General features: G+C 39.2%; 2 protein-coding genes across 2 annotated transcripts; one reads left to right on the top strand and one right to left on the bottom strand.

Moving 5' to 3' along the window:
• The first annotated feature begins 822 nt into the window (after positions 1–822).
• LOC140922323 (uncharacterized) lies at positions 823–3,143 on the top strand. The gene is made up of 3 exons (XM_073372314.1): positions 823–829; positions 1,704–3,047; positions 3,118–3,143. The coding sequence occupies exons 1-3, from the start codon at positions 823–825 to the stop codon at positions 3,141–3,143; spliced, it is 1,377 nt and encodes a 458-aa protein (XP_073228415.1).
• A 4,642-nt stretch (positions 3,144–7,785) lies between these two features.
• LOC140922322 (uncharacterized) lies at positions 7,786–16,942 on the bottom strand. The gene is made up of 4 exons (XM_073372313.1): positions 16,892–16,942; positions 12,126–16,281; positions 10,639–10,872; positions 7,786–9,371 (listed from the first exon to the last, which is right to left on the bottom strand). Exons 1-4 carry the CDS (start codon positions 16,940–16,942, stop codon positions 9,136–9,138), a joined length of 4,677 nt encoding a protein of 1,558 aa, XP_073228414.1. The 3' UTR covers positions 7,786–9,135.
• Between the last annotated feature and the right edge of the window lie 3,713 nt (positions 16,943–20,655).

The raw sequence follows: 20,655 nt of genomic DNA, 5'->3' as shown, positions 1-20,655 counted from the left end.
TTCCAGACAGGTGTTTTAAACTAGGTAAACAACAATGAACAAAACAAAATATTTCGTTTTACGAAAACTTTTACAAAAAACTTGTACCAGTGTGATCATAGTATGCTTATCGGCAGCCCGACCATAATCGACCATAATAGTGTTGTGTGCCGGTATAAAATATATAAACAAACTTAAGCCATCGCCATCATCTAGGAGTTAAAAAAAAAATAGCAACAAAGATACCGCTGAATTCCGTATCTTGCGGTCATTTTTACTTATTGTTTGTTCTGTTAATACCTCGACACGACTAAGTTATTCAAAATTGCATGTCTTAGATTAAGAAACTTATACATTCATGGTTGCTTACTTAACCTGTGAGAGCAGAGGACTTTTTCGGCTCTTGCTTCACCCGCCGAGAGAAGAGCCCTTTTTTCGACAGTTGAAACAAGAGCCAAAAAAAAGTCTTCTGCCAAAAAAAAGCCTTCTGCTCTCGAAGGGTATTACTTTTTTGGGCGCTTATAAAACTGTCAAAAAAGGTTAAGGACATCAGCAGTTATTTGAATGCCGTTTAATTCTGCAACTGAGAGAAGAAAAAGAACTTGGAAATTGAAAAGAGGGAAAACGCGCTCGTTTTTTGTAAACATCTTTGTGACAAATTTTCATGACAGAAAATGGGATGAAACAATTGAAAATTAGAGGTATAGTAGGATGATAGGCATAAAAGGCCGCGAAGTTTATATTGTTGGAAAAAAACATTGAAAAAACAAACAAACAAACAAACAAACATGTCTTCTATTTCATACCTTTTCCTGTTCGGGAAACGGCTGCAAGTTCACTGAGATGGCAGGTAAAGACTGACTCAACTAAGCATCAAACTGCGATAAAAACATAAACCTAGCCCAAAAAAGAACAACAACAACAAACAAAATAAACAAAAAAAGACGGACGTCTCGTTAGTTGACCAATAGAATCTCGTGATATTTTCTTCAGAGGGAAAGACAGCGTCACCTTCACCATAAAAGGAGCAGAAAAATAAGGGAAAAGAATCTTATAGGCATCACAACTGGAGGGATGTGTTACCTAGTAACCGTTCGTAAATCGACTTATTCATTTGCAATTAATTAGTGGAAGCTTATTGTACATTTTTTCCTTCAACGGCGTTTAATGTTCCTAATTAACCCGGAGATAATTGCAAAAGACGGCAGTGGGTAGAATGGCTGCGTGGGTGATTAATAAAGAGATTGAAAATCACGTTTACGGAAAACGGCGAACATCAATTTGTACCACGTGACTAAGTTTTCAATTACCTGTCGTTTCTGAACTGATTATGTTAACTGCATAAACTAAGATAAATAGTCAGTTAATGTTGGGTGAGGTTAATCCAAAAGAATTATCTTACACAGCTTTCATTTCATCTTTACCCACAGTAATTCGAGAAATTGTCCAATTAAATCCCACGTTTTCTGTTAACCGTGAACTTGGCTCTAAATCGGCTTTCTGATATCCGGCGGCAGGTGGAGTTATCTCGAATATTTAGCAATGATTTATCGACGGTTATTAACATTTTCTTCTTACTCGGTTATTTATCCAAAATGCTAGAAATGGGACGCCGTTAAGAAAGATTTAACCTATTAAGTTATACACCTGAGACTATTATCGAATAAGTCATACTACTTGCCGTGATAGAACCACTTCTCGCACTTCTGTTTTGGTTCCTATAGTTCCTGAACAACGTTTTCGTAGTGGAAGCTATTCAAAATTCTGTAGTTTGAATGCCAGGTCTGTGAGAAACAAATCGGCGGACTTGGTTTCCTATGCTGAATCATCTGGAGCTGATATTTTCGCAGTAACTGAGACATGGCTCTCAGAAATTGATGATGCGTGCAGAGCCGAAATTACCCCACCCGGGTACAAGCTGTTTGATCACACACGATCTGATCGATGTGGTGGTGGAACTGCTCTATTGATAAGAGAAAATCTACATGCAAGTCGTCTAGTTGCTGGTGAGCGTACTTCTTTTGAGTTTTCTCATTGGATGGTTGAGTTCCAGTCGCGAAAACTTCAGATTGTTATTATTTACCGTCCACCCTACTCTAGTAACCATCCTGTCACGACGAATGCATTTTTTGCTGATTTTTCGAGTTTTTTGGAGAATATCATAATGTCATCTGTACCGTTACTGATAGCAGGTGATTTTAATATCCATGTAGACGTTCCGGGGAATGCAGACAGTGTTTGTTTAAAGGAGCTGCTTGAGTCAATGGGCCTTCAACAACATGTTAACGTGCCAACACACGAGTCAGGACACACCCTGGATTTGATCATTACTCGACAATGCGACTCCTTATTAGCTAACATCTCCGTGACTGACTGTCTGTTTTCTGATCACTCTACTTTGATTTGTGATCTAACCCTGGACAGGCCACCGCTCCCGAAGAAAAAAATCTCTTTCAGGAAGACAAAGGTGGTTGACGTTAACCTGTTATGCGATGAACTCTCTACAACTTCGCTTTGTACAGACAGCCCTGATGCTCTGAATGATCTTGTTAAATGTTATAATTCTACATTATCTGCGGCTCTTGATCGTCATGCTCCACTTCTCACTAAGTTTATCACAGTGAGGCCTTTGGTACCTTGGTTTAGTGAAGATATTCGGGATTCAAGGAGGGAAAGACGGAGAGCTGAAAGAAAATGGCGTCGATCTCGAAGTGTCAATGATTTGCTTGAATTTAAAAAGAAGAGGAACTTTACAAGCTACCTGATGAATGAAGCCCGTCGTAAGTTTTACTCAGACTTTATTGTTGAAAATAACTCCAATCAAAGGAACCTATTCTCGGCAACAAAGAGGTTGCTAAATCAAGGTCATGAAGTACCTTTTCCACCAACTAGTGACAAGCTGGTTTTAGCCAATGAAATGGGTAGCTTCTTTGTTGAAAAGATTGACGCCATCCATGTCAAACTGGACAGACTAGCCGATTGTTTGCATGATTCTCATTTTGACTATGTGAAAACGCTACCAACTAGAACACTGGACAGCTTTATCCCTTTAAATGAAAGTGCTGTTAGTAAGTTGATTGGCTGCTCTCCGAAGAAAAGTTGTATGTTTGATCCGATGTCAACATCTATGGTAATCAGCTGTGATGATGTGCTATTACCAGTGATTACTAAAATGATCAACCTGTCTCTTAATTCTGGAGAATTTGCGGATGATTGGAAATGTGGGCTTATTAATCCTATCTTGAAGAAACCTGGATTGGATTTGCTGTACAAAAATTACAGACCAGTTAGTAACTTACAATACGTATCCAAGTTGACTGAAAAAGTCGTTTTTAATCAAGTTTACGATCACATGGTTTCAAATGCTATTTTTCCTGCGCTTCAATCTTCTTACAGGCAATTCCATAGCACTGAAACTGCACTTATCAAGGTGATGAACGATATTTTGTTAAAGATGAACTCTCAACATGTCACTATGTTAATTTTATTGGATCTCAGTGCTGCCTTTGACACTGTTGATCATCGAATACTTTTAGAGAGGCTATCTGACGAGGTTGGCATACGTGGGACTGCTCTGAATTGGTTTAGATCGTACTTGTCTGATAGAAGTCAGCGCGTTTCTGTACATGGAGTTCTTTCTCGTCCTTTTGACTTGAACTGCGGGGTACCCCAAGGCTCATGTTTAGGGCCTTTGCTATTCATAATATATGCGTCCAAGCTGTTTAAGATCGTGGAACATTATCTTCCTGATGCTCACTGTTTCGCTGATGATACGCAGCTGTATCTGAGTTTTAAACCACTCGGCAACACTGCTCAAGCTGATGCTATACAAGCTATGGAAAAGTGCATTGACGCGGTGAGGAAATGGATGGTTCAAGATCGGTTGATGATCAATGATGATAAAACGGAGTTTTTGTTAGTCGGCACACGACAACAGCTTGATAAATTAGATTCGTGTTCTATAACTGTGGGCAATAATCGTATCAGTCCAAGCCCATATGTTAGAAACCTTGGATCGTGGTTTGACAGCAACTTAAGCATGACTGATCATATAAACAAGGCTTGTAATGCGGCATTTTATTATTTACATAACTTGAGACGTATTAAGAAATACCTGTCGAGAGATTCTTTAATTACTTTGGTTCATGCTTTTATAACCAGCCGTCTTGACTATTGTGATGGTTTATTGTTTGGCTTACCAAATGTGCAGATCGCTAAATAACAGCGTGTACAAAATGCAGCAGCAAGACTTATTCTTGGCATTAGAAAGTTTTCTCACATTACACCGGCGCTTTATGAGCTGCACTGGCTGCCAGTTTCTTTGCGTATTGACTATAAGATTTTACTTTTGACTCCCAAATGTATTTATGGCCTAGCGCCAACTTATCTTAGCGATCTTATTAGTATAAAATCGAATTCATTATATAATCTTAGGTCTACTGGTAAGCTCTTATTGGACCATCCCAAGGGAAAGATGCTTACAACATTGGGAGCAAGATCATTCTCAGCAGCAGCTCCGAAACTCTGGAATGAGCTACCTGTGGAGCTTCGTCAAGCAACATCACTTAACAGTTTTAAATCTCGACTTAAAACCTATCTTTTTAAGAAGTATTTTTATAGTTTGTAACTTAGTTTATTTTATTCTCACGGTAATGTATTTTCGTTTTCTTTTAAACATATGATTGTAAAGCGCTATTGATCAGCACATGTAAATACGCGCTATATAAATTGGTAAATTATTATTATTATTATTATTATTTTGCCATACCGTGGCACAATGTGGAAACAGAGTAAGAAAAAAGTTGGGACATTCGGTATTGGGAACTGTCAGACAGCTGTTTTGGACTCGGTAAACAACGATGCACAGAATAGAAAGTTTTATTTTACGGAAACTGCACCAGTGCGTTCATAGTATGCTTATGGACAGCCCGACCATGATAGTGTTCTATGGTATAAAATATATAAGCAAACTTAATCCATCGTCATCTAGGAGTTAAAACATAGAAATAAAGATCCCGCTGAATTTCATGACTTTCCACCTAGTTGTTTTATTTGTTGCGTATTCTTTGTATCTTAAGCAAAACAGCACGACTGAAAACTCCGACCTTGAATTGATAATGAACAGCCCAAAATGCAAGGAGCACCCAATCAATAATTTATGGAAACAATATAAAGTTATTCGACTTTATAAAATAACTACGATAGTACGCGCCGCGTTCTGATTGGTTAAAAAAAGTATGGTTTATTGTGCCGGTAAACTCATAGAAAACTTAAGTTATTTTATAAAAGCAATAGACCACACTTTCTATGGGTTTACCGGCGCGATGACCCACTTCGGATGTTGGGAAACACTGGAAAAGCTTGTAAATCACTCCCGTTCGGCTCGTGATTTACAAGCTTTTCTCGTGTTGTCTCAACATCCCGCGTAGGTTATTACGCCGGTAAACCAATAGAAAGTGTGGCCTATTGCTTAACTATCTTTATTTCTCAGTTTTTTAAATCCTAACAACAACAAACGAGACTCTTACTCAGCTTGATCAGCTTTATATTTGTTAAGAGTAGCCATGTTCCTGCTTCTTTTCCCGTTAATTTCCATTTGTATCTTTGTTCAAAAATCAGTATTTGCAAGGTGGAATGTCGACCCCAACCTTCTTACGCTAGCGGCCAAAAAATCCATCGTGGTTTTGTTGTTCTTGTCTTGTTTTTGTTTTTAAAAAACGCTAACTCGATGATCTCCAAAGAGAAAATACATGGTAGGTGAAAAGATTCATTTCATATTGGTTAAATCAGCTCTGTTACAAGCACAAAAATTTATCGAGCCCTAAAGCCTGTTGTACAAAATGCAAAGCGTTCAGTGTGCAGAGCTATTAGTTTGATGGGCCTTTTATATAAACAGTAGCTCAGTGGGAAGCTTTTTGATTGGAAGCTATCATTGCTTAAAAATTTTTTGGGACCCCATTCGGGGCCATCGAGAAACATGTAGGCTACAGTGGGATGGTTCCAGTTCTTTCTTTAATAATTAACGATGTCGTCATGACATCACTGCTAATGTTAAAGATTATTTAAGTATGGCTTGGCCAACTTCTTGATTTGATTAGACAGGGAAAACATTGATGAAATTTGGGTTTTGCCCATAAATTCAACAATATGGCGTCATATTGATATCAAATTACATCATTGTATCAAAGTATACCTACAATCCTGGTCAAAATGTTTGGGATTTCAGGTGAGGAAAATAAAATTCAAGTTGACCCCCCTTCCCCCTGAACAGTAACCTGAGATCAGGCCCAATTTTAACGGTTCTCATACATTTTCTCTAACGGCTGCCGCTAAAAGTAGCCTTTAGCCTTGCCCGCCAAAATGTTATTTACAAAGGGAAACGAAAATTGGGCCTGATCTCAGATTACCTGAACAGTGTTAGGCGTTACAAGTCAAACACCTTTTACATATCTTGCAAACGCCAAGGACCTCAACTTTGTTCGGGGCGGGGGGAAAATCTTGTTAAGGCCGTGTTTATGAGTGTATATTGCAGGTTAACAGCAAATTCCATACAAAAATATGTGAAAAACGGGAGGTGTCCCAAAACCTTTTGGCCAGGATTGTAGATGTTGGAAATGATGAGTACATTGTTGTGTGTAATTTTGCTGACCGTGTCATGAGCAGTTTTTTAAAATATGGAGATGGGCCTCCAATTACGGAGGAAGTCTCAGTTCTTTTGAAGTCTAACGGTTATAGATAATAAAACCGCTTTTGAAGAAAAATTGACAAGTGACTGAATATACTTACCTCTAAGGTTAGAATGATCATCGCAGTGAAGAAAGCAACTTGAGTTCTAGGTTTAAAGCAAACTTGACAGACGAAATTTGACTTGCCTTAGACAAACAACCTGAAAATATATTCTGGCTTGAACTTGAACCAGCTTGGCTGAGCGTTATAGAGCGCTGGGGGCCCGTCTCTGTGTGTGGGCGGACTTCCTCGAGAGCTGATCCGCACGAAAAGGATGAGGCGAGATTGACGAAATTTAGAGCAAACAATTTGGGTCGGTTATTTAAACGAAGTCTAACTTAGGCCGCGGTTTAAGAAATTATTGGACCTCCAGATCTCTCTCTAAGTGGGTTATTTTAAGAAGATTAATGTTTCTCCAATCTTCCCTGTTGCTTTCATGAAACTGATCACAATAACGGGCTTTTAGATAAAAGTGTTGAGTAAACTGTCAATGGCTTAGAGCACGGTTTTGTTAAACAGTGGATAAACTCCGGTTAAATAAACGGTGCTTTGTTAATATTCTAACACTCACACCGTTCTTGTTTTTATTCGTTCCGCCTTCAGATATTGCACAGCTGACTTGCAATTGAATGTCCTTTATTTTTCTCCTTTCAATCTTATATTCAAACAACGTTAGGAAAACTTTCACTTCAAACTATGTCACTGAGAATCCGAGTTTAGACTGTGATAATCATAGGAACATAGGAAGCTTAAGCAACGACAACGGCGACGGCAACGAGAACGGCAAAAAAAACCAATAGGATTAGATTAACAAAACAACAACTCTGCAAGTGAATCACGCTTTTTTGTACATTGTTTTGCCGCCTTTTAAGCCATTGCACGATTACGACGTGAAACTTCCTAATCTCACGTTTGCTTGCGGACGTGAACACAAGACAACGATTTTCTTTTTCTTTTTGTGAACTTCTACAGTCCTTTAGAAGTCAACTCCTGAGAAAATCGGCAAAATTTGACATAGTGAAAGAGTTGGAATAACAGCGATGAAGCTTGAAGCAGAGCAAATTCTCTCTTTGCGTGACGTTTTCGCCGTCGTTGCCGTCGTCGTTGCTCAAGCTCCCTACTAATTGGTGACAGCGACCTTATTCATATGAGTATTTGGGCACTGACTGGTCAACGTAGACTGTAATTCTTAGGATTTTCCGTGGAAAATAACAACTTAATTTTCTTAGAACTAAATATCCTTCAAGATCAGGAACTAGTTGCTTAAAAAATTGCTTACCTTAGATTTTTAACCTTTCGCTGAGACAAAATTCTAAAACCTAAAAGTTTTTTTTCTTTTCAAGCAGAACTTGTTTCACTTAACGCTTCACTTTAAGCTCCCTACTAATTAGAGATAGCGACCTTATTTAGATGAGTATTTGGGCACTGACTATCCAACGTAGACTGTAATTCTCAGGATTTTCCGTAGAAAAAAACAACTTAATTTTCTTAGAACTAAATATCTTTCAAGATCAGGAGCTAGGCGCTTAAAAAAAATTTTACCTTCGATTTTTAACCTTTCGCCTGTACAAAATTCTAAACCCAAAAGTTTTTTTCCTTTCAAACAGAACTTGAAATTTTAAACTTGAAAATTTTGGGACTGTTCATTCAAATTGTCTGGGTCACTTTCAAAACTTTTTTGTCTATCATTCTTACTTTTCTTTACATTAATTTGTTTAAAAAACGTATTTTCAGCCTTACGTTGAGGTTAAAATGGTTTCTCTTCAACAACGTTTTTGTAACCTGGAGCAACTGCGGGATCGTAAATCATAATATATATCGCTACCTTAAAATTATAAAAAGCAGTTTTCTTCACTGTTAGGCAACGTAAGGTTTTTGCAAGAAATGTCTGGTCAAAAATTACATGAACAGCCGCCAGCGATAAAAGAAAGAAACAAAATATGTTAAAAAAGTGAAAAATGTTCATTTTTCAGTTGATAACGTCATACATGTAAAAAATAACACTTCCTCACTGCCAATCTGTTTTGCTAATAATGTACTACGCTGGTAAGATTTATTGCAACAGTTTTGAAAGGAATGGGAAAAATAAGGTTTAGTAAAATTAAATCTACATGGGGCAAGTACGTCGTCTTAACATGTACTTGTGACAGCCTCGGCCCTCATTTGCTAAGCAGAAACCCACAAAAAGTTAATTTGCCAAACGGTTGTCAAGTAATATATAAAAAACTTAACCGGTGCGAGCGACAATGGTTATGGCGAACAGCACTGCAAGGCCTCTTGCGCAACATTTGTTCCCTAAAACGAATTAGGGTTTCCTTGTGTAAAAGTGGGAGGTAATTTTTTTTAACACTCAAATGCTGCAAATGTTGTCTGAAAATTCTACAGAAAGAGAAGTGCATAATAAAGACCATCTGGGAAATTAATCCAAGGTTATAGTTGACCATAACGAATCTTGTAGGGTTTTGTGCGAAAACGGGGATAGAGTTCTAGGGTGGGTACCGGTTGTTTATCGCTACTTTTAGTGCGTGCAGTGATGGTCCACTTGAACTTGCCATCCGGAGACGTCATAACGCCTGTGAAAACAGTATTTTCCCAATTCCTGGGCTTGATGCCTTTTTTAATGCTGTCTAGGGCCGATTTTATGTCTTTATGAGGCTGATCTTTACCTAGAAAAGAAGCATTGTCACATTAAAGCGCCAATCTATTGCACATTAAGGTGTTTAGATACAGTTTTTCGGAGACCATACCGATGGTTTTCAATCGTCTTAAAAGTGATTTTGTCCTTATCTGATGGCTACACACTTTTCACCAGTGATTGGCTATGAATCGAAGTTTGTCAAAATTAAGTTTTTAGTAAAATCGATATCACTATGACAGCGATGTACAAAAAACATTGAAATCGATAAAATCCGAATTTTGCGCGATCTAGACCTGCTACCGAAAATCCGACACCAGGAACTTCAAGTGTGGTGTTTACGATTACTATTTTTGCATTTTAATCAACATTCAGTGACACTTTTGGGCCTTCATATGCGTCATTCGGCATACAAAAGAGAAAAATATACCTTCATTACCGCCAACATCAAAGTCGAGTCATTAACACCATCTTGAAAGTCAATAAGGACAACAGACAAACATTAAAGTACAAACACTATTCATTAACATTTTTACGACACAGTTTGCAATTCAATAGGATTCCTGGACAAGACAAACATGTAACACTCCATGTAAACAGGCCCTTAGGCTTGTCCCAGGTTAGATTGACCCCCCATACCTTATTATAATGTCATGAATAACAATACCCAGGGATGAGTATTATGCTAACCATGCAGGTATGTATGATGGGCATCAATTTAGAAAAATTAGCTTAACGTCAAAACAGTGAATGTTGTAACGCGGACTTTTGGCCGGTTCGTAGGATAGGTTTCTCTTGAAATTTCAAGGTGTTGCAATGAATCAATCTTAATGAAAGTTTCAGACATTGTTATATACATCACGAAGATTATGTGACGGGATTTAAAAAGAATTCTGTGCGGCCGTTTTAGAGATAATACAGAAAGGCACTAAAAGTCAAAATTTAAAATAAAGTTGCACATAGACAGGTGGTGAGAAGACAGGTAAGTTTTCAGGATCGCAAGAAAGAAACTACATCAAAATTTCCTAGCATCTAAAAATGATATTAAGCAGCCTTCTGACGCTACTTAATAATTAACGGAGGTTATTTGCTAAACACCCCACTTAAAAGTTCCTGGTGTCGGATTTTCAGTAGCAGGTCTAGAACGCGCAAAACTCGGAATTATCGATTTCAAAGGTTTTTTGTTTATCGTTGTCATAGTGATATCGATTTTACTAAAAACATAATTTTGACAAACTTCAATTCATAGTCAATCAAGTGATTCGCAACATAAAATAATATGGTGCATTTCTACTTGCCTTTTGCCTCTTCTTCTCCCGGGGGGATATGCTTACTGAACTCACTGAAAAGGTTCTTGCATGCTTGTAGGCCTGGCTCGCATTTTTCCAGAAACTGCTTGCATTTTGGACTCATTTTATCATCTCGAATGCGCTTTTCCTCAGTTAAGCCAAATAGTTTCTCAATCCTTTCATTTTCTTTTCTAATTTCTTGTCGCCTTTTCTTCTGCTTTAAATCATCCCCACCATCACCACCTATAAACATGCATAAGACAAGGCAATTTTGAGAGTTGGTTTTGTAGAAAATGCTTTGAAATTCATAATGGTTTGGACTTATTTATTTAGTTTTTACCAAACATATACTTGGGCAAAAGGAACTTGGTGTTACTGAGCAACTACAGGGAAGTCTACTATCCAGTACGGAACTTAAGTGGCGTGTTTACTTTACACTTGTCAAAAGCCCAAAATATCAAATGAAGCTCACAAAAATCCCTTTGTGATATGCTATAAAATTTTTATTCCAACCAATTTTCAGTTTTTTGAGAGTTTACGATTCGAACGTAAAAAATCACTAATTTTTTGAAAGTTGCAATATGAGCAAAACAGAATCTCAGCGATCCTGACCCTTCCGAAAACTCCTACTGAAAATGGGGTTTGCGAAATAGTTATCCCAATCGAGCTTAAGGCTTTCTAAATCTCCATACTTTATCAAGTTTTGGGCTTGATGGAAATACCAGACAGAGTATTTTATTTGAAATTCTTATTCTTGACAAAAGACTTAAACCCCTATGATTTTCCAAACGCATTTTGAAGAATATCGAAACTGAAAAGAAAACCACGCAGACCTAACACTACGCAAATTTATTTACTCAGTCGTATAATATTTAATAAAATTTATAGCTAAATTTCCGGCAGGGTTTTGTCTTGATACGTAACCGCGTTAATCATGCAACCTTCGGTTAAAGTGTTAGGTAAAATGAGCAATTGCCTGTAATGTTACAAAGTTTTGAAATAACTCTTTGGCTAGTAAAATGTGGCGAAAAAAAAACGTATGCCCGGTTCCCACGACAGCTAAAATATAAAAGAAACATATTTAATGCTACAAAACTTGTCATGTGATGCAAGCTCCTAGTAACGTTATCATTTGATAAATTAATGGCCATAACATGAACACAGGTATCAATATTTACGACTGAAGCAACAACGCTAGTCACGACAACGAAAAAGTCACTTTGAAAATAAATTTGGGTTTTCTCGGACGAAACCTTAATTACTCTGATTTGTTAAAATTTAGGTAGCATAGTATATTCCAACCGTCCGGGACCTAAATTTTTAAGGATGCTATATGTTCACATTCCCTGGGTAATTTGCAATTTTAAAAGTCGCTTTTGGGTGATAATTGTTGCCCAAGTTGGCGAGTCACATTATTCGCACATCAATACTCTGGGTTGGTGACGTTCGAGTTTCCGTCACTGAGGACATAGTTTGTTATGTTTTCAAATTATTACCTCCATTTCCAGAAAGATTGCCACGGTTTTTGCAGTCCTCACCGTCACCTGAAGACGAACTGCCGCCAGAGTCACCACCAGTTGGACCGGTCGCAGGATCGCCGTTTCTTAAAGGAACTTTCCTTCCCTTGATTCGTGGAGGATTAAATGGTTTCACAGGCGGATTTCTTACTTTCTTTCCAAAGAAATTTTGAGTGAGCGGCACCCTGCTGAAATCACTTTCCATTCTGAGAGTAACTTTGCGTGGCACTGGTGTCAAAGCTACGCCTCCGTAGATGCATCTTCCGTCGTCACAGTGGCAGACAGCCGGCACCCAACAGCATCCATTGGCCAAATCAGTGGACGGAAGGCACTCCATGCAATTCTTCTTCACTGCAGAAACTGATATTCGATACTGCCTTAGTTTCATTGCGTGCTCATTAATCACTTGCTGCTTAATCTCCGAGACAGATGGGACACGTTTATATGCTATTGTTTTTGCAATCACAGTCGAATCCCCAAAACGCACCCAATTGTAAATCTCGTGGTACGAAGCTGGAATGTTGGCCTTTTGATAAATAAGTCGAACCATTTCGTCGCTGATAAAACCGACTTGGCTCCTTATTTCAAGTAACATGCCATCCAGTTGTTTTTCGCTCTCACTTTGAGCTTCTTGGACAGCTAAGGCATATATTTCACGATACTTTGCATCCATCTCCCTGCTTTCGAGCCGTTTGGTTTGTTCCTCCAAACTCTTTTCAAAGCTTGCTATGAAAGCTCCCAGCCATTGAACTTTGCAAAGTTCCTTCAGGCGGAGAAATTCGGGAAAACACTTTCCGATCTGATCATAATGTGTGGTAAAGTCAGCAACAAACTGTCCTTCCGGGCTGTCAGGATCTGGGCCAAGAACGTCTTGGTCTTGCAGTTCTCCATCCTGCGAGTGAAACATGGGCTTGCAGCGAACGGTCATGTCGACATCTCCAAACAACCAAATTACTGAATCGTCGTTTTCTTGGATATCGTACTCCATGGCGTCTGCTTGTATCCAGAATCGGTGAACTCGGCTAAGAGATGGACCTCGACTGGGTATGGACAAAAGGACTTTCTGTAACTCATTAGGGAGACCCTTTAATAAACCTTTATGGACCGGACGCTTATGAAAAGGAGGATATAATGAAATCTCAAACCCAGTGCTCAACTGCTTTAGAAGGTAGTCGGTGTGGAACAGTGTGTTTAAGAATCTGCTTGCTTGCAATTCCTCTGGCATAAAAATCTGCTTATTGAAAGGATGATACAGCGTCTCCTGGGGGGTCACTGCTTCCAAGCTGAAAAAACATCCTGGAGAATCTATGGTAAACCCAATGGCAATATCTTGCCAGCATAAGAGTGAGGGTAACTGCCTTGTTTTCTTTCTTGTTAGTAGCCTGATGCTGTAGTCCTTCTTGTTGATTTCAAGACCAACAAGTTGATGGATACCACTTGAAGCAACAGGTTCTAACAGTTGGTGGTCAACAACAAGCCAACCTTCGCTATCCAGTGGAACCAGATTCCACTGGAGAAGCCGCTGGACACCATCCCATGACCAGTCTTCCGCATGTAACAACTCAGTCATTGCAGTCAAGCGAAGGCCATCTCCATCTTGTAGCTCACATCGCTTTAGCCAGTGATTCTCATAAATGTGGTAGCGCAGTATAGATTCCGACATAGGTCTCATCTGAAGTGGCAGTTCATCCTGGAGCGTTAAAAGATATTCAGAGTATAGGTCTTGTGAAATTACGTGCAAAATAACAGATTCGGTTGGTGAGACAACTGGCATTTTGTGCAATGGACAAAGACGCCCAGAAGCGACCAGCCAGTTCAAATGCTCTCCAATGGTTGTAGCGTCGTCTTGGCTTCCAAAGGGTACCTTGCAGCAAGCATAAAATTGGAGCCCCAACACCATCCTTGCCACATAGTACTGCAGATGTGGGTGGATGCCAAACTCGAAGGACAGTGCAGCTGCCAGGTTGGTGAGTCTCAGGATCATTTTTTTGCACGAATACTGTAATGCATCGTCTGAATTGGGCAATGACATTTGCCTTGCAAACCACTGTGCAGAAGTTATCAGGGTCACCAAAAGTTGAGAAGGATGCTTACATGCAGAAGTAAGGTCGTAATAAGAAAGGGCAACTTTGACTGGACACCATTTTTTGGTCTCGAAGAGCTTCTTTACAGCCAGTTCGTATTTCAGGAACATCTTCATGTCACAGCCTTCCACAATAACGTTTTCCCACCGTCTGGCCCCTATGTCTGGTGGTGAAAAGATGTCATCTTCAGTAAGATGAAGACACTGCAGAAAGTTGGTGCGAGTAATTTCATTCAATGTTTCCAGGAACAATCCATGTCTTGTTTTCAATAACTGACATGTGAAATGGATTACAAAGTGGAAAATGTCTTCTCTGCAACCATTACTCATAAAGAGAGAATAGCCCGTCCAAAATATGTCAGTGATTTGACTAAAAGCACCTGTGGGGTCCTTCTTGAATGTTAACGTCGTTTTCGCAAGTCGTAACAACAGTTTACCGTATTGACTGTAAGTCTCTAGTGACTCCATTGAAAGCTGATTTAAACACGCATCCTTTGCCTCTTCATCCATGTCTTGTAACAAAGTGAACAACGTCAGGAGAGAACCCTCTCTAATGGCAGCAGTCAGGTGTGAAAATAGAATCTTTGCTCTTCGCCTCGTGACTTTTTCATAAACCTCAAAGCATTTCTGTCGCCTTCTCATTGCCTCTATCTTTAAATCACGGATCGCATCTCCACTTTCTTCGGAAAACTGTGCAGTCCAATTAATTACTTCCTCGTACTTGTTAGCTTTCCTTAACAAATCGGAGTCGTCAGCATCATGAGCAACTTTCATAAGGGACTCAGTGACCAGTTTCTGAAGCTCCTGAGTATTGTCTCGCTCAAACGTAGTTGTACGAAGTACTTCTTTGCCATAGTGGATCAACCGTTCATGCTTGTTACAATAGAAGAGTGCCTGTGCTTGTTTTATGATGGCGATTTCCGATGGATACAGCTCATTGCAAAGGTTGTACATCGCTAGTGCGGCTTCTAAGAACTTTTTTTCTCTTCCTAACAGGTACTGACCATGTGTGAGCCATGTTGCTGCCTCTCTTGAATTGTAAGTGGTCAGACACTTTTTACACAGTGATCTTAAATCGTATGAGCCACTTGTGGGGATTTTTCGTCTTGCGCTGGATAGGCATTCCCAGCAACATACGCTTTTACAGGCGAAACAAGTATCAAAGGAAAAAGGAAAGAGGAAGAAACGTTTTCTTCCACATTGATGGCACAAACGCCTCGACCTGTCTTGGTAGCCACCAGATTGTTTGGACTCAACGTTACATCTTGGAATGAATAAGCTTAGTTCCTTGATAGCAGAGTCTCGAGAAAAGGGATTTACATTCGGAAGGCCAAAGTATTGAAGAACCTGTTCCAGTTCACTGTTAGACAAGCTTGATAGGTCATATATTGGAATTTCCGTGCCAGGCGGAGGCAGCGGAGCCTTTTTCTTTGACTTACGAACGAAAGATAGGTTAAAAATCTCTACAACAGTCGCTGCTGAGGGAACCGACGACTTTGAGCTGCTAATTCCACTTCCAGAGAGGCACGCGCCAAGTTCAGTTAGTGGTGGGACAACCTCGTCTTTTGAACATGGCCCCTGTTTTTGACTTGCCATCAACGGATACAGCCTATGTAAATCAGTGATGATGAATTTTTTAAGCACTTCTTGAAGGGTAGTTAAAAATTCATTTCTGTCTGGAGAAGTTTTTGATTTAGTCTTCTTTCTGTAATCGTACTCTTTTGAAGCTGAATTGAATTCTTCTATCAGAGGATTTATGTGACCCATTCCTTTTAGACATCTTGATCCTACGTTTGAGTTACAGTTGGTACAAATACTGCACAAAAGAGGTAAGGCATTCCAGTTGCGCGCACCGTTGTCAATCAAACTTTCATCTAGATTTCGCCGTTTTTCAGCATCCAAAAGAACAATTTTAGCCTCTGTTAGAAGCTGGAATTCTTTAGTGGCCCTGACTTTATCTTCCGGGTTCTTGTCCGGGTGCACTTCAAGTGCTCGTACACGGAAAGCACGATAAATTTCTTCGTTTGATGCATTTTCACTTAGACCTAAAAGCTTTGTTCATGTAAGTGAAATAAACACAGAAAAAACATAAGAAGGTGAGCAGAGAATTTTTGCATTGTTTCACATTTTTTAATTAGACTGCAGAGCTATTCAAGCTATGTGGTGTTTTCTGACAAGATTATGTTCATATTCTGCTTTACCTCTGCCACCTTGACTCTTTACGTTTCTCGCTACCAGTTACTGGGATCTTTGTGGTTTGCCGTTAGTTTTTCCAATATGCTAATCATTGTGCTAATTTTAGGGAATTTTGTGCATGAATCTCATGCCAGTTTTGATTTCAAAATAACTGCAGGACGCTAAATATCTATTTTTTTAGTGAACTCACAAGCAATGTGAGTTTGACCGACAGTTGGAAAACCTTTTAACTGGCTCAGGTTTAAAGCCCCTACCACACGTATCTGCATGATTATTGTTGGTTTTCCAACCACACGAACGAGGCCGTCTTTGTATCGGACACAATATACCCCGAGAGAGAGGTAATGAAAACACGACTGCATGGAGATACATTGCCTTTGTCTCTCGTTTCCAATTGACTTCTGCTTATTACCTAACTCAAAATTGTACCAGTCGTACATGTTAAGAAATACCAAAATGTGTGTACCTGATAGTAATTACAAACATGATCAGAATCATTCGGTGTTGCAAATGCCATTGGAAAGCCCCCCTCGCCGTCTTTCTCCTCAGCTTATCCAGAGCTTTATCATTGCGAAATGAAAATAAAAATAAGAAGATTAGTAACTCAAGTTTGAGCAAAATCTATGAGAGTGTTTTCTAGATATTTTGGGATGAAGTTTTTATTGCTAGAAATACAGTAAAAACTGCACAGTATTTATATTCGGCCGTAACCTTTAGAAAACGAAGCGCTTTTGAAATGCAATTTCGCGATTTTTTCCCAACTGGGAGCAGGTTAGCAAAAAATCATTTCGCAACTAAATAAGATCTATGTGCAATCAGTCGAACGGCGTGTTATTATTTTATCAATACATATAACTGCTTATTGTGTAAGAAGTGTTTTCCTACAATTTTCCCACAGTTTGCTGTTTACGTACGAAGACGACTAAATTCAGTTTATTTGGTTCATGTCGTTATAAAGACACTGTTCGGCGCAACCGAACGAAAGCATCGCAATGCCAATGTGAAGAGTCTTCACGTTGGCATTGCGATGCTTTCGTTCGGTTGCGCCGAACAGTGTCTTTATAACGACATTCGAAGACAGCTACTTTACTTTTCTTATTTCCCAAACTTCTACGAAATTCCTGTTAATTCCCAGAAATTCGCTGGAGCAAACACAGATTCTAGATACAAACCGGTCACAATTTGATCACATGATGATCATACGTTCGTATGATGCGGAAACGATGGTAAAAGGGTCAAGATATCACAGCGTCTGCATATAATTTATTTGCTTTTGCAGTGCTTTTGTTAAACCAAAATTTTGTGAACCTCATAACCGGTTTAGTTCAATAATGGCGAAGTACTGTAAATGCATGTCTTAAGCAGTATACATGTTCGTGAGGGAGTTTTTTTAAACCCTACCAGAGCATTGGTCACATAAATGCCCCCTTCCCACCCCTCCCCCCTTTCCCTTCCCTAACTGGTCTAACCTTTCGATTTCGTTCGCAGATTGTTGTTAGCCCGATTTCAAGAAAGCAATCAAACGTTTGTCTTGGTCTCACACCATTAACAGTAACATAAACGCTGATCACCTGGGTATAATCTATCAGCTAAGCACATGAGGAGCGACAATACAAAGCTCAGTATTAATCCGAACGTACTAAGGGGAAGGGGCCCGGAGGTTCTTTAATATGGATGGCATAGTAAATGCTACTCACAAAGATGATAATAGGGTTTATGCAGCCTTTAGAATATTCACCCGGCTGAGATCAAATGCTTCCAATATCCACCTAATGTAAGCTGATAGTTCCTCAATGCGAAGCCAAGTCACAGGAGCTAAAATTTGCCTTTATGATTAAGTTTAAAAATCCTCTAAATTTGAACAGCTAATCATTTGTGTACTTACCCTTTGCGACAATATTTCAACCATTCGCCAACTGGAATCAACTGGAAATCAGGAACAGAGTGACTAGAAGCTTTCATTGAAATGAGAACTGGTGGCTTTCATTCAGTCCGTCATGACTACCAAACCAGGTTTAAGGGACTAGATGAGTGAGTCTGCGCAGTTGTGTCATTCAAACTGATTATATCTGTCAAAATTTGAGATTTGTTTACAAAAATGTATTTACATTCGGCGGAGCTAAACGTAGTGGAAGTGACAAAGAATGTAAATACTTTCCTATTGGTATGAACGCACGTGAGCCGCTATGGCGTTAATTGACTCTATTGTTGTAAGGTATATAAGGTTTTGACAGTTGTAATGTATCCATCTCAGCTCTCAAACTATCAAATTTTATTTTTATATCTTACATTATTCAGCTATCGATTGATTTTTTACCTTTAACCCCCAGAGGTTGTGCGACCGCATCGGTTGGGAAATACGTTCCCAATTTTTTCCCATTGGGTTTTTGGGTTTTCGTATCAGGCGGCGCACGTGAATAGTTTAGCCTGAGTGACTTTATTTAGAAATATTTCTGTACCATTCTTTAGTTATGATGTTGAACTTTGTACGTTATTTGGACGGCATTAAACACTCAGGCTCCATAGTTCGAACTGCACACCCATTCCCGTCTCTTAGTCGTGAATATAAATAGGAATTGGACTCTGTTGTCGGAAGAGTTTAAAAATCGATGTCGAAAGACAGAAACAAGACAACGTAAAAACTGGGGACAAAGAAACAAACTCTGATTCCCCCCTCCCCACCCACACCCAGAAAAAAAAAACACAAACACAAACAGCGCCGCGCCGGGTGACAGACATTGTGAACTTTCGCATTTTTATATAAACTTGACTTTTTGTATGCTAGTCAACATTCATTTTCAAATGGATCAAAAGTGACCTTCACAGATTAGGGACCATTTATTATTTATGCCTAATGGGGAGTGGCTGGCAGAAAGGAAGGGGGATCGTCCCAAAATTTAGAAATGAAGAGGAGGGAGCGGGGGGGGGGGGGGGTCACTAAAAATAGGAATATAGCCAAATAGCTAGAGCATAACAGTGTACTTGCAAAGATCACCGATTGGGAATTAGAGGTAAACTGCTATGAAGAGAAAGAACACAGTCAAGAAGAATGCAAACTGCTATGTCGATTGTGACTAAACTGTTATACAAAATTGACAAGGGGTCTGGAAATGAGATAGAGAAAATTCTCAATGGCTGTTTGTGTGTGTGTGGTTGTTGCCTAAGAACAAAAGTTTTCCTAAAAGATAATCATACTCTTATTAAAGTTAATAAGATTTTGAACGTATATCAACCCTACTCAGACCGGGGAGAAGGGGGGGGGGGGGGGGAGTTTAATTCGGTTACATTGCGTTGCTTTGCACTTTACGACTTCCAAGACATATAAAAACTCGCGATGATATAAGAACCTGCATTTTTCCCAAGTTAGCCTAAACAGATTCTTAGGTAAATGGTAATTAACACAAACTTAGGCTATTTAGGTTCCTAAGTAGGTACATTGTAGCTTATTCCTTACGTTAAATCTGCATACCAATACATTCCAGTTGGACTGAATTAAGGCACTTATGATATGTCTCTAAAGGGGACCTGAATGTTGACTTATCTTATTGGCCCAAGTGTACAATTTTTTTAAAACATTTTTAAAAATATACCCTGGTACCAGAGGTTTTTCTTGACTTTTTCTTCGCGAAAGAGTCTTCTCGACTCGTTGTCGCCGCTTCGTGGCTCGTTCTCTCTTTCGCGAAAAAAAAATTTCAAGAAAAACCTCTAGGACTAGGGTATTAAAAATCAGAACCTGTTTCAAATTTTAGGCGTTGTTGTGTAGAGGCGGGCCTAATATAACTGGCAAATTTTAGCCTTACGGGTTCTTAAAAACCAAGTTCTTAGTCGCAGGTTTTTTCTATACTTCATCTCTATGTGGCGTGAGTTTCGCTCACTTTCTGTAAGGTGCACACAGAATTTCGAGAAATTTCACAACAAAATTCGGTGCACCAGAGGTGCAGCAAAACTTGGCACAAACCAGCCATACTATGATCATAAGATCATCATGTGATCACAATGCGGCGGATCATCGTAACAGGGTCAAGATATTACCTTGTCTTCGGAAAACATATCCGATCAAAAGATTGCAATCATCTCATTTAGTTTCTGGTTACTCTCTGGTCAGTTATTATGGGAATACCCATGTAGCCATTAAGTTATGAGATGACGGTTACCCTGTGGTTGGTAAATAGATGGTGCAGTGAATACTGATCAACTAGTTGGCCTCGTAAATCGTTCGTATATAGCGAC

The sequence above is a fragment of the Porites lutea genome, chromosome 13, assembly GCF_958299795.1.
Source record: "Porites lutea chromosome 13, jaPorLute2.1, whole genome shotgun sequence".
NCBI lineage: Eukaryota > Metazoa > Cnidaria > Anthozoa > Scleractinia > Poritidae > Porites > Porites lutea.
The sequence above is the reverse complement of the archived record's forward strand: the minus strand, read 5'-3'. Positions and strand labels throughout refer to the sequence as shown.

Coding starts and splice junctions, on each gene's coding strand:
- LOC140922322 (XM_073372313.1), bottom strand. CDS start 16,942: ATGGCATTTGCAACACCGAATGATTCTGATCATGTTTGTAATTACTAT. Junction 10,873..12,125: donor CAATCTTTCTGGAAATGGAG/GTAATAATTTGA, acceptor GCATGTTTATAG/GTGGTGATGGTGGGGATGAT. Junction 9,372..10,638: donor GGGAGAAGAAGAGGCAAAAG/GCAAGTAGAAAT, acceptor CTTCTTTTCTAG/GTAAAGATCAGCCTCATAAA.
- LOC140922323 (XM_073372314.1), top strand. Junction 3,048..3,117: donor TTTAAATGAAAGTGCTGTTA/GTAAGTTGATTG, acceptor TATGGTAATCAG/CTGTGATGATGTGCTATTAC.